This window comes from Ammodytes marinus (assembly GCF_949987685.1).
Source record: "Ammodytes marinus genome assembly, chromosome: 16".
Lineage (NCBI taxonomy): Eukaryota > Metazoa > Chordata > Actinopteri > Uranoscopiformes > Ammodytidae > Ammodytes > Ammodytes marinus.
The window spans coordinates 5,658,877-5,673,524 of record NC_137220.1 but is presented as its reverse complement, the minus strand read 5'-3'; the positions used below and the strand labels follow the sequence as shown (position 1 = coordinate 5,673,524).

The 14,648-nt window shown below is 38.2% G+C and overlaps 1 protein-coding gene across 1 annotated transcript; it reads right to left on the bottom strand.

Annotated features, from left to right (window-relative positions):
* Positions 1–1,814: 1,814 nt before the first annotated feature.
* Positions 1,815–12,484, bottom strand: LOC307263397 (splicing factor U2AF 65 kDa subunit-like; the record flags this gene model as incomplete). Its single annotated transcript, XM_080044549.1, has 11 exons — positions 1,815–1,946; positions 2,573–2,815; positions 4,281–4,367; positions 4,521–4,643; positions 7,062–7,141; positions 7,806–7,944; positions 8,354–8,470; positions 8,868–9,019; positions 9,285–9,388; positions 10,218–10,395; positions 12,436–12,484. The coding sequence occupies 11 exons, from the start codon at positions 12,482–12,484 to the stop codon at positions 1,815–1,817; spliced, it is 1,404 nt and encodes a 467-aa protein (XP_079900675.1).
* Positions 12,485–14,648: the final 2,164 nt, after the last annotated feature.

The window sequence follows — 14,648 nt, the reverse complement described above, 5'->3', positions numbered from 1 at the left end:
ACATTCATGATAATGTAATTTTTACATTGATATTATTAATGATCATATTGATTATAAGTTGTATAGTGTCACAGTTCCTCACTGTGGCCACAGGAGGGCAGTGACAAATCAGGTTAATAAATAATAAATCACAAAATAAAATAAATTCCTGGGATTTTATATTTTATCCATCAGATCGAGTATCACTGCTGGTAAAAGCTTTCAGTTTTTGAATGGACAAAACATTACCAAAATTAGTATTTATTGCATGGCTAGAATGCATACATGGGGATAAGGTTCAAATACAGTGTATATTATTATTACAGGTACACATTATGTTATTATTAAAACGACAATAGAGATATAAAAAAACTAAATAATATTATCGCTTATAGATAATGCAGAAAAAGGAATTGCACACACATTTACTGACCATGGATGCAATCATTTATTCAAGCCAATGGCAGTGGCAGGGATTGTACAAACTATTTTTTTTTGTTAAATATTTTTTGTCATCCAAAAATTTATAAAATACAGAGGCTGTTTATTACCATTATATATATATATATCCTACTAATTACACTAAAATACAATTTGATTACTGCAATCCAGATATGGAGCAAAATAAATGCATATTCTCTCACATCGCAATGTTGGACACACTTGTTTGGACACCGTTTCCTTTATGTGCCTGTACTATTTTTTTAAGCAGATATACTTTTATTTAACAATGAAAAAATTATTTTAATAATATATTTTTTACAGAAGCAAAACATAACAAAAAGAAAGCTCAGTATGCAATCTACAAAACTTACAAGGTGCATTTCCTAACATGTGCATGTCTGCATTAATTTTTTTAAATCAAATCCTGGTGACAGATTTAATTTTGTTATTTTGATATTGCCACATTATTTAAGCCCCCTGTCAAAAAAAAAACCACCATAACATATTTCTCCAAATTGTATTTAGCCCTGATAGTTAGCCGGACATGCTAACATTGGGAGCTCACATTAGAGCTAATAAACGATAATCAGCCCTTTACACCTTTTCTCTCTTGGTTTTGATTCCATAAAAATATCAACCTTACTTCAGCCTTAGTTATGGTAGCTAAGCTATGATTGGATAGTCACTATTCAGGGGGAGGGGCTTAATAAAGTGTCAACAGTTTCAGTGTTTGATAAAACAATTTATAAGATATTTAATTTCTTTATTCAGATTTTTTCAAGTAGCTACCAGTGTGCATGGCCAATTTGATATTTTACGTTTTAACTTTCAAATGAATTCCACAATCTGTCTATATAAGCAGTATGCCTACAGGTAATAGCTTCTGAAATGATAATGGCGATGAATATTACTTTGTGGAAAAATAAAAAAATAAAAACCTATTCAGAATTTTATGTTTGTGCTCGGGAGAGACATTTTTTTTCTCATATAGTGCATACTTTATAGACAGGAGCTACTCTGGCATTGTCAGGCAGTATTAGATTAGGTAAAATACATGTCGCATTCATTCTACTACAAATGTAAAGAATACTATGGTATTTTCTATTAAATTCACCGTGGTGTGAGTATTAAGCTACCGCTGGGAGTTAGATATTCTGTATTGAAGAAAAACACACACACGCACGCACGCACGCACGCGCGCGACGCACACACACACACACACACACACACACACACACACACACACACACACACACACACACACAGTAGAAGACATAATAAAACAAGTATTTTTCAGTCTTTTTAAGCACCCATTCACAACTTCCAGAGGAGTAAATGAACTGTCTGAACCCAGGCTTACTAAACAAAGAGAGGAGACTTGTCTTGTGCTTTCAAAACTCATGTCTGTGATACATGTCCGGGTCGTAGTATTTGGTGACCACCACTCTGTTGGCAAACTTGCGGCCGGTGAGAGCTTGCATGGCTTTCTGACAGTCTGCAGCCGAAACGTACTCCACAAAGATCTGGAACAAAGAAAGCAAATTCAGTCAGGTCCCGAACTGTATAAAGATGAGAAGAGGATATATGATTGACAGAGGAACAGAAAATACATTGACAAGAGACAAAAAGGTAAGATTTCTGCTTGATTGGAAGTGTTTTTTGAAGCACCATGTTTTGGTTTTACAGGAGGAGTTTGACAAATGTTTGTGTTATTAACTTTCCCATGCCTGTTCATTTAAGCAGCTGCCTGATTTTTAGTGGTTAAGACAGACCTAATAGGAGCTACGGCTTCAAAAGGTATCATGTAAGATACCAGTTGTAAAAAGGATTAAATATGAAGGTGAACATGTACCAAAACCTAACCAAACCTAACTTTATAGCATTGCGTTCACATGACATATGGGATTAATTGAGCATCAATTTTAGCCTTACAAAAGCGCAACAAAATGTAGCTGTACTTTTCACAACAGCTACAATAATTTACCAACTTAAATGGTAAAAAAAGACAACAATAACAGCCCAATGAATTTGTGGGTCACATTGACTTCTGCTGAAGGGGGAAACTGTCTCTCCCGAGCGAAAAAACAAACTAATACACTTGAGAATTGTGTAATAATTTATGGAGTTGATGAAGGCCAAAGTAACCCACCTTTCCACAGCCTGGTACCTCCACCCCGTCCACAGGTCTGGGGATCTCGATGGAGCGCACGCTGCCGTACTTGCAGCATTCCTCTTTGATGTCCTCCAGGATCTCCTCGTAGTCCTCGTCGTCCAGCAGCTCTTCGGGCATCACCATGTTGAGCAGACACAGAACCTCCGTGGGCAGGGCGGTGCTCTGGAGCCTCTGTAGCCCAGGCACCTGCAGCGTCACTGGGGTCTCTACGATGGAGGTCTGGGGGTGGCATGGAAGAAGAGCCACATATACAGCAGCATACATTCAGCTTAGAATTAGCTTAGCCTTGTTTAGTATGGTTGCGACTTCATTGTTATTTTAAGTAAATACATAACAGTCGATGTCAAATCAAATCAGTTTTATTTGTATAGCCCAATATCACAAATAGACATTTGCCTCAGTGGGCTTCACATTCCATACAGTATGACACCCTGCCTTTAGACCCTTAGCTCAGGTCTCCACTGCACTATGTCCATAAGTATACACTCTGTGGCATTAGGCTACATTTAATAGACTCTGGCTGTTACAATATGCGCTAAACATATAGACTAGCAAGAAAATAACCCGCCTCTTGTCTATGATGTAGGCTATCGTATTAATTGTGATAGATTTGCCTTTTTACTCAGTCTGACCAGTAATTGACCATTTTCATGTACGTGACTTGTGTCTACTATTTATAGTCCGTTTGAGTTTGAGTTTTGCCTTTGTGTACGTGAACCGAAACACCTGAACAATGAAACAGTGTATCCTTGTCACATTGTCTACGCACCAAGGAAGCAAACTATTGGGTGTGAACATGACCCTAGTTTTCGGGAACCTCAGCCTCAGTCTCATAACAAATGTATTTCCCATAAATCTTGCTGCCTCCTGCCCCCTCTCTCCCTCTGCCTGTCTCTGTCTCTCTCTGTCTCTTTGCTGTTCCTTCAGTGGATAAACATGTTGGAAGTAAATCTTTCCATTGACCTTTCACTCCCACCATCTGCCATTTTGAGAGAATCCAGAACAGAGACTTTACAATGTAGCAGCACACAGTGGAAAATACTGTGGAATAATTAAAGACACCCAAGGGCGCTTTACACAAAAATATATTGATGCAAAGAAAATATATACTACAAATATGGAACGTAATAACAGCAATGATCGCCTCGGATGTAACTAGAGACAAATTGCCTTAGTGAACAGGTAAGTTTTAAGAGTAGTTTTAAAATTATGCAAAGCTGCAGCAATGCAGATCTCTGAGAAGAAGTGTGTTTAAGGACAGCTAATTCTATGATGGGATATAAGGGTAGAGGGGGTCTACTGGGTGGCAAGTGCATGAAAGACGATTTGTAATTAAATCTTATGTTACATACGTATATTTAGAAAGCTGGGATTCCTTCAATTCAACTGATGCAAAAACCATTTAAAGATACAGTAACAATCATACTGGCTAATTTTTATCTCTCATTTGCAGATTTTTATAGATCTGCTTTGTGGACCTACATTTTAACAAAATACCAGTATAACGGCAAGGTGTACTGCTGTATGTAATACTCTTTCCATTGAAGAAAGCGGCCCTGTTTCAGTACTTTTCTCGAACACATGCAAAAAAAAAACTGGGTTCCTGCAGTTATTTACAGCAAGACATAAAAGTGAATATTGTAGGATGCTAAAGCTAAAGGGCATATTGAATCCTCCTACTCACAGGATTGGCGTTCTTTGCTCCCACACTTGCCCTTTGGACTATCAGCTTTTTGTCGCCCAGTTGCATCCCATTGAGGCCAGCGACCGCCTGCAAACACACACACACACACACACACACACACACGCGCGCGCACACGCACACGCAAACACACACACACACACATACACGCACACAATCAAAGTGAGAACACCACATCAAATTATCTATACATAACGAAAATCTATGCACTCCAATCATCACCTGATCAGTAGCACTGATGTCTACGTATTCACAGAAGGCGTAACCTTTGGACAGTGACGTGGCACTGTCCTTCACTAGATTGAACGCTTTGAGAGGCCCGAACGATGTCAAGAGCTCCTTCACCTGCAAGAGACAGTCAGTGACAAAATATGAGACCGATAATTTACTGAGATATGCAGTTACCTACAAAGAGAGTTATTAATGTATTATGACAACAGAAATGAATCACGTCACAGGCTAGTTAGAGGTGAAGTCAGTGATTTTAGAGAACGCTTTTTGGCAAAATCATTGAATATCTCCTCAAGCTTCGATACCTGTTTGTACTGTGTGTGTGTGTGTGTGTGTGTGTGTGTGTATGTGTGTGTGTGTGTGTGTGTGCGCTTAAAATAAATCCTGTGTAAATACACAGCCTAGGCTCTGTTAACTGATATGTAAACAAAGGGGGGCAATTGTAACTAGCAACATACCAGTTTACAGAGATTAGGCTGTGTATTACCACTGGATTTTTCTTATCCAGCGCACACAAAGTACTAACAAGTATCGGATCATGAGGAGATATTCACTGATTTTGACAAAAGGTGATTTTGAAAACAAGCGTTCTCCAGGATTGCTGACTCCACTTTTAATAACATAAAACAATCAGTTGAACAGAATGTGCCTTGGTCGTTTGTACATTTGCACACTTAAAGATTTTGCATTTTAAGAAGATTTGAAATAAAATAAAAAAGAGGAGAGAGACAGCAGTGCATAGAAACGTTTACGTCGTTTCAAGTCTAGTGAAGAGGTGAAGAGTAAATGCTGCTGATGTGGACATGAGCTAGCTACCTCTGGGGAACCACACAAAAACTTCCTTCACACATATTGTATATTATTTATAAAAAGGATAATGAAATAGTGTTATAGCAATAATGTTCGAAGTCGGACTTGTTTTTACAACAAGTTGATTGATAAAAATACATGAAAATTATTTAATACTTATCTAACAAAGAATTTGATTGTATTTTGCCAACGACAGGCACATTTTTTTTTACAAAAGTATAGTTTTCTTAGCTTCACATTAAAATCTGAATACATATTCCTCTCAAAAACATACATTTTAACATTGTGTATTGTTTTATAATTTCAATTTATTGTATGTAACCAGGGCGCCATTGAAAATGAGACCTCGTTCTCAATGGATTTCCCTGTCTAAATAAAGGTTAATACTAATAAAAATAATAATACACATTAACATCCTAAAGATAAGCCCTTAAACCATGGATGTATTATAAGCCTTAACCCAAAAAACCCGGGGTCATAAACGCGCTCCAAAAGCCTGATGTGAGAGAGAGAGCAGCCAGGGAAAGGAGCCTGCTGGCTGGGAGAGTATCCGTGTGAGGACCAGAATGTCTTTACTTGCCTTGTTGTGTTACATGTTGGCATGGCAGCAGTAGATGAGAACTACTGAACAAACTATGAGCGCAGACTTAACGATCTTACAGGCCCCTAGCTGGGGACAAAGTGGGGGAACAAAAATGAAAGAGCGGTGAGTATCAACGCAGCGGAAGGAATAAGAAAATAATAATATAATAGAAATAGATTCAGTGAATAATATACATCAGGCTACATGTGCTCTGTTGTGCTTTGATTTTCGATATTCTCAAAAAAATCCACTTGTACTTTCAAGTAATGATTTATTTAAAAAAAGTTCAATGTTTTGTTGGATAAACTTTGTCAAAGTTCTTCTGTTCTTCATTGTCTTGTTACTTATATGCCGACATGTACACCGACAGATATATCTGCAATAAGCAAATATCGGCTTAATTATTGCTGCAAGCGATTATTAATTTCTGTATTAATTCATCTTGAATAAATCATACAACAAAAACAAAATATTTTCACATAGAGTGACTTGAAAAAGCTTTGTAACTAATTAAAGTAGATTTATTTTGATTTGCGTCAATGGCGCTGCATCTTTCCAGTCATTCCTAAATCCTAATCCTGATATGATAAACAAAGCTACAAATCATCATGCTTCGTAAGCTTACAACAGAAAATACAGAAATCTTAAAAGGTGAACTTTTTCTTAGACAATACTGACTCCAATGAACACATAATATATAAATGCCGCTTCTTCAACTTTTTATGTAAATGTACTGGATTGCTTACCTTTCTTTAACCAGTATGCGTTACACAAGAAAGGTATAAGCAGCAGTTTACTTAGAAAACCAACAAAAAGCCCCCTAGTAATACTCATATATCATTAGTGACACGGTATGATTAATGTTTGTTTACTATCATTTAAATAGGAACTTATTTTTATCTGCAGGAGGTATGAATACAGTGATAAATTATGAGCCAATGCATTTTTCCCTACGGTGTATTTTTCTGCGAGGTTGTTCTGTTGGGTTTATTTTGCTTTTCCTTCCTACAGCAAAAGTATTTTTTTCATCTCATAAAGCCATGTAAACGATATGTTTAAAGTGTGACTATAAACCTCAGCGTGTGATAGAAAATGAGGAGACATGGCTGCACCTGTCCAGTCTGATTTCAGGTAAGTACCTGGTCGTCGTTAAGGTAGTTGGGCAGGCCTCCGATGAAGAGTTTGTGGGGAGAATCGGGGACGACTGTAGAGACGACTCCTACACAAGGACCAGAAGCAACAAGTATAGAAAAAACATGTTCTACATTGGTTAGACTTGATAGACATATTTTTATTATCTATTTCAACTGTGTAGTGCCAGTTAGCATTCGTCAATGTACTGATTGTCTTGTTTTTATTGTCTCTGGCATAGATCTGTCTGTTGTTTGTAAATGTACTGTAAGTATGGCCTGACTGGACTGCTAAACGTGATGTACTCCTTCAATCGATATCCTTTATTTAACCAGGTAAAAAAACAAAAGATAACTTTGGGATGAATAAAGTTGTCTAAAAGGGGCAACTGTGGCTCAGGTGGTAGAGCGGGTTGGCCAATGATCGAATGGTTGGCGGTTCGATCCCCGCCCTGCCACTTGTGTCATGGTTGTTGTGTCCTTGGGCAAGACACTTCACCCACCTTGCCTCGTGTAAAGGTAGATAGTCAGCCTGCTATCGGTGTATGAATGTGTGTGTGAATAGTAACGTGTAAATGGGAACAGGTCTCCCTTAAAAGAGAGTCTCTGCTTGGTCTCAATGGAATTTACCTGTATAAATAAAGGTAAAAAAAATAACGAATTAAAATAAAAAAATTACTTGGATGAATAAAGTTCTCTGGACTGAACAGTACAATACCACAGTGTCATTACTCGGCCCGATGGTTAACACACCTGGGACGTGGAAGACGGGCTGCTCTGAGAGCCCGGGTAGCGGCCGGTAGTCGTGAGGTCTCCTGATCTTCAGAGACTGACCCTGGAAGATGATTCCATCAAACGCCATGGCCTGGGTCGTCTCATCTACTGAACGAAACTGGAAAGGGGAAAATTAACTTCTTAAAACATTCCGTCCGTCCTTCCATCCATCCATCCATCCATCCATCCATCCATCTATCTATCTATCTATCTATCTATCTATCTATCTATCTATCTATCTATCTATCTATCTATCTATCTATCTATCTATCTATCTATCTATCTATCTATCTATCTATCTATCTAACTATCTATCTATCTATCTATCTATCTATCTATCTATCTATCTATCTATCCATCCATCCATCCATCCATCCATCCATCCATCCATCCATCCATCCATCCATCCATCCATCCATCCATCCATCCATCCATCCATCCATCCATCCATCCATCCATCCATCCATCCATCTATCCATCCATTCCAAAAAGTGTAACTGTTCCTTTAAATTCATTCCAGCACAAACCTCTAGAAAAGCAAAGTTTTTATCCTGGTTGATCTGCACGGCGAGGACGGGGTTGCTAGGCGCCTGTGAGAGGCCAGCCAGACGCATCTGAGCGTTGAAGAACTCCGCCATCGATTCCTTAGGAGAAAGACAGACAGCAGCATAGCAGCATGAGTGTTAAAGCTATAGTGCGTACATTTCTCATATGAATTAATGTCAGATAAATTCAAGCCATCTCCAAACGAGTTGACACAAAGTTGAGCCTATCAGCTCCACAAAACTCTCTCAGTATGGCAGCGTTTACGAACTGGTGTCGCCCCTACAGGAGCTAAAAAAAATCAGATGTTGATTCTACTGCTAAGAAAAAACCTGGACATACAGCAGAACAGATAAAATCCATGCGCCATCACGAAGTCTTATCTCATGTAGATGCACCGACAGTGTTGACGTAATTACTCATACTTCCTCATGGGGCGACAGAAGTTACACACTATAGCTTTAACAGGGAATGAAAGAAACAGCATAAAGACCTTACCTCTGTGACTCCAAAGGGAATATTTCCCACGTAGAGGCGCCTGGCTTGTCTGGTCATCTGACTGCCCACCATGGGCACCTGTGTCTGGGCTGCTGTCAGTCCGGTGGTGGTGGCCGATGCCAATAGAGCCAGGGTTGGGATCTGACCAGCAGCTAGGGATAGATAGAGGTAGAGATTTTTTATTGTGTCATAAGTGTTTATTTATTTTTTAGCCCTTGCTCGTGTTACTATGTTCTTTTCATTCCCCGGTACTTTTGTAAAGCGTCCTTGGGATTCTTGAAAGGCGCTATATAAAACAAAGCTATTATTATTATTAAAGCAGGAGCAAGTTCATTAATATTTACACTATTACAATTATTATTCTGCAACATCTGCTCTGTAAAAAACTACCAGGTGTATGTGTGGCTCTTACTATACCTTGCATAGCTTTATATTGCAGCGGTGTGACGTGTTCAAAGCCAGTAGGAGGCACATCCCAGTATTTGCAGGGCTTTTTCTTCTTAGTTCGCCTCGGAGAGTGGCTGTACAGAGAGAACATGACAAAATAAAAGCTTGAGCAGGAGAGGAATAACAGACACAAATAGCAAGAATTATCTAAGAAAGCAGAGCCAAAAGAGAGAGGATATTGGACTAGTTGCCATGAAGGGCATGAAGGATACAGCTTGTTTATGCTGCCTCAAGTGGCCAAGATTGCAGCTGAAGCAGGTTTAATGTTTCAAAGGAATGTGACTAGCTAGCAGCAGACCCGTTTACAGAGCCTAGGCTACCTATGTATGAAGACCAGATGTTTTTCTAGCGATTGTAAGTGGAAAAAAAAAATAATGTTGGTAGCAATACTTGATCTACTTAGAAAAGTCAATATGTGAGCTACAAGACATGGAGTCTCAGCTGATACTGGTGTATTTTCACACTCAGTGATTGTGGCAAATGCTTGTTGTCAAAATCACTGTTTGTTAAAATCATTTAATATCACCTCAGTATCTGTTACCTGTCCGTACTGTGGGTGCTCTGAAACAAATCCAGTGTTAATACACAGCCTAGGCTCTGTAAACTGTAATGTAAACAAAAGGGGGGCCAACCATAGCTAGCAACAGGCCCGTTTACAGAGCCTAGGCTATGTATAAACACCAGATTTTTTTTTTCAGCGCGCACACACACAGTATGGACATGTAACGGAATGTGAGGAGATATTAACTAATTTTGACAAAGGTGATTTTGAAAGTAAAAATTCTCCAGAATCGCTCCTCAGTGAGTCTGGCTGGCATATTTCCACATTAAAAGCCTTCCTCTGTAAGCTACCCAGTGCCTCAGCTCCCCCCCCCCCCCCCCCCCCCCCCCCCCCCCACGTACCTGTGCTTCTTGTGGTCTCGTGAGGAGCTCCGGCGGTCCCTGCTCTTGCGTTCTCTGGAGCGGCTTCTCTTCTCTCGGCTGCGGCTGCCTCGCTCTTTGCTCCAGCTGCGATGTTTGACGACCCGGGCCGGCGGAGACACACTACCACTCTTCTTCTTGTGTTTCTCCCTCTCTCGCTCTGGGAAGACAAAGGCCAAAAAAAACTAACACATTTTCTGAAGTAATGTTGATTGTGCCTAAGTTGGTGATTAGCCCAATTATATGTACATACTGTAATCAATGTGTTTAGGGAGAACGACTAAGGATTCTTATGCACACAAACACACACACACACACACACACACACACACACACACACACACACACACACACACACACACACACACACACACACACACTCTCTCTCTCTCTATTTTTTCATTTAATTTTAATTTTATTAGGATAACCCCTTGAGATGAAACCATCTCGTTTTCAAGAGGGTCCTTACAAACAAAAGAATGCATAAGAATCCTTAGTGTTTCTATTTGTGTGTGTCTTCTTTCTATTTTCAAGTAATAATGACAAATCAAATCAAAGAACTAGAGAATGTCTTGGAACTAGTCTTTGTTGAACTAAGACAGTGCTCTTTGGTATGGGGGGGGGGGGGCACAACATGAATGGCACTCGTTCTAAGCAAATACATTATCCCAAGTACTGTAATTAAATACAATTCGAACCATACTCTTTTTTTGTTGTATTTTCAATTGCTGCCACTTAAGCCTCTTCCCTACAGTATATTTAACAGCTACTTTAACAACAGTGTTTTTTAGAAACATTTTTCTTATTGTCTCTTTTCCCCAAAACAATGGGGACCGAAAATGTATCAAACATCTTTTTTCTATATTATTAATTCTATGCTCTAAACCATTCCCAGCCTCCTGCGTGCTGTGCTTTCAGTCTGATACTGTTGAACCAGATTTCTCTGACACATCTGACAGTTTAATGTGGCCTTTTCATTTCTGCTACAGAGAGAACAAGACTTAAGACCTTTTAATAAATCGATAGAAAATACTCCACATTACTCTATCCGCCTGGTAGCTCCACCAAGATTAAATGTCAAGTTATCATGTGTTTTGTTTGGGTTGGAAGGCTGTTTTTTGTATTTTGTTTGTTTGTTTATTGTGTTGTTGTGTGTGGTTACCTTCTTTGTCTTGCATTTTACTTCAAGGCATAAGCCATTATTGATTCATAATCAATATTTTCTGTGGAATTATTTTCCTGAGCAAACAACTACTTTATCATTGTAACAGTGTTATATTGCTGTTACCATATTATTAAAATAGTATGGTAATGATGCAAATATAATAATAATAATAATAATAATAATAATAATAATTGTTATTATTATTGGTTATTTTTTACATATACACATATAGCCTATTGCGTACATATTTGAATGTGCAAATGTATAATTCTTTTTTCGTTTTACTACAGCTTTCTTTTTTTATTATTATGATTTTGGCATTTTTATGTTTTATTGATAGTGTAGAGACAGAGTTGAAATGGGGCAGAGAGGGGAGTGACATGCAGAGAATGACCGCGGGCTGGAATCGAACCCGGGACCGCTGCTGGCCGAGGCCCATGGAGGGGACGCCTTATCAACTGAGCTAAAGGCTCCCCCCTATATATTGCAGTATACTTTAACCCCACTTCCCATTTGTATTCCTATGGGATCAATATAGTATTTCTGAAATGAGTGGTGTGACATTTGGTATCATTTATTATAACTCAAATAATAAAGATTGCAGAATATAAAAGTGCATAATAAGGATTTCAAAAACAGTCACATTAATTCATTGCCACATGCATATGCCTTTGAAAGACAGTACAACATTTTTAATTGTGTATAATTGGAATGGAGTTTTGCATGTCGCTGTCACACGCAGGTAAATTCCTTGTGTTTTCAGAGCGTGAGCCAGACTGCGTTCAGTTCTCTGTAATATTTAGCAGTGGGTGTGTGGAGGCTTATTAAACGAGATTACCGGTATCACAAAGCTACATGCTAATTATTCCAACATTAAGGTGACTCATACTGTCGGAAACTACGTGCCAAAGTTGTTGTCACATTATTCATTCATAAAAATAACGTAGGAAGCAAACATTACGCACTAGGCTCTGCTAGCTAAAAGACCAAATGGGGACTCACACACAAACAAACAAACACAGACACACAAATTACCTTGTCGATTCTCGCTCAACTGTTTCTCAAATTCCTCGAAATCCGACATTTTTTGTTGTTGGTATATTTCTGTGTGAAGATAAGTAGGTTTGGCTGTCACTGGGGAGACAGGATAAACCAAAGCAGACTGTCAGTGCAGCAAAAACCCACGGTGTCAAGCAGAAACAATGTACACACAGAATCCGGTTACAGCCTTCAAAATAAAACGAACCCAAATGAACTACAAATAAAATGGACACAACTGAGGGAATATAAAGGAGGTACATTATTAATATATGACATATATGACTATATATTTATCTGTCATGCTTATAGTAAGAGCCGGTGTATAATACTATTACTCTATTTTTTGTAAAAAAAACTGTTACTTAATTGTATGCTTTTATTGTGTTGATGTCAATATCCGGTCACGTTGTCATGTTGTTAATTACTTGATATACACGTTTTTTTAATAGTATTCATACAGTTTATAATGAATGGGACATGATACACAACATATGTTGTCATTGAGCCAAATGGTCTAGAGACATAACATATGATATGATTAATTTCAGGTATTTCGTGATTGTAGCCTTTTTGTCTGAAGTTTGACATTCCAAACAGCCCAAAGTACATGACATTGATATTAAACTGAGTAGGTCTATAATTTTGAGGTACTTTTTATTATTTATCACTTTTTATTGTACTACATATACGTGACAGCGAAAGTAACGAGGTACTTTGCAGATTAAAATTAACATGTTTTTTGTGTTATCAAAAGTAGCTTTGCTGTATATTGGACCAGCTCTGAGTAAGTTAAGTTGAAATCAGCTATGATAAACCAAATAGAGCCTTACATGTGAAATGAACACTTACTATAATCCTGCCATATAACACATGTAATACTGTGCACTCTACACAATGAGTACTCTTACTTTTCATATTATAAGTACATTTTTATAATGGTATTCCAGTACTTTTACTTGCATACAAAATACATTTTACCATAGTATCAATGTACTTTTTCCACAGCCTGCTCACAACAAATGTTTGATAAACAGAAGACAAATTAAGAGCTGTTTTAAAAGTAGGCCCTATATACACACACACACACGTAATAAAATGCTCATAATAAATAAGGAATAGTTATTAATGAATGTTATTATCGTATATATTATTGTCTGCAGTCTATAGAGGCCAACCCACAGCCTCTGTTACCCACAATCCCCCCTCTGTCCCCTCTCCCCTCTGTCATTCTAAACATAACATGTCGACAACATGCGTGGAAAATAACCGACTCAGCTGTGTTGCTATTAAAAGAGCTTGAATCCTAAAGTATTGCTGTAGCAGGACGGCTGGCCGGTAGCTGCTACTTCGGACAGGGACCTAATCAGCCCAGAACTAAACTTTCAGAGGGCCCCAGAGAAAGAAGTAAGTAATGGCTTATAATTCATTTTCATACTGTATCTAGAAATTGCAAGCTTTCTACAATATGTCAGTCACTTGTTAACAAAATAAGTGCCTTAAAATAACCTTGTCAATGAATTGTTTTTGTTCGAAACAACATGCTGCACAAGGTAAAAAGTCCGCTGGTCTTTTCTGCTATTGAGTTTTTGGATAGTGTTCATTGTGGAATAACTGAACTACTATAATGTGTTAGAGATACAGTATCTATTTCTAGTGCGGTTTATATTTAGAGTCCCTCTTCATGGACAGACAGCCAGTTGCTTGCTTGCCATCGTCATTCTAGACCCAAAGGTTACTGTATCTACACACTCACAGTGACACACAACTGTTGGAGCTGGCATTTATGATCTGATGACAAACAAAATGGTTTTATTAAAAGTATATGATTTATGTAAAGGAAGGATTGTCTTGCCAGGCTGAGGATTAAAGATTTGTAACTCAAACACTATGAGACCAACATGGATAGATTATGAGAGAAAGAGTCCCTTGGTAGAGACATGTACAAGAAGCCCCCGACCCATTTAACATGGAGAAAGGACCACAAACTAAGTAGTTGTTTTGCGTCACTTTGTGATAGTTTTGGCATCTCTTTTCACAAGTTGTGTGATTTGTTTCAGTCGTTTTCTGCTTCTATGTTAGCTGTATTGCTTCTACTTTAGTCGTTTGTATTTGTTGTTTTGTGTCTTCATGTAGTATTCTGCATCGCTGTTTGTGTGTCTTTGTTAAGTCGTTTTTTATGTGAACTGCCCATCTATGTTTATATTAGT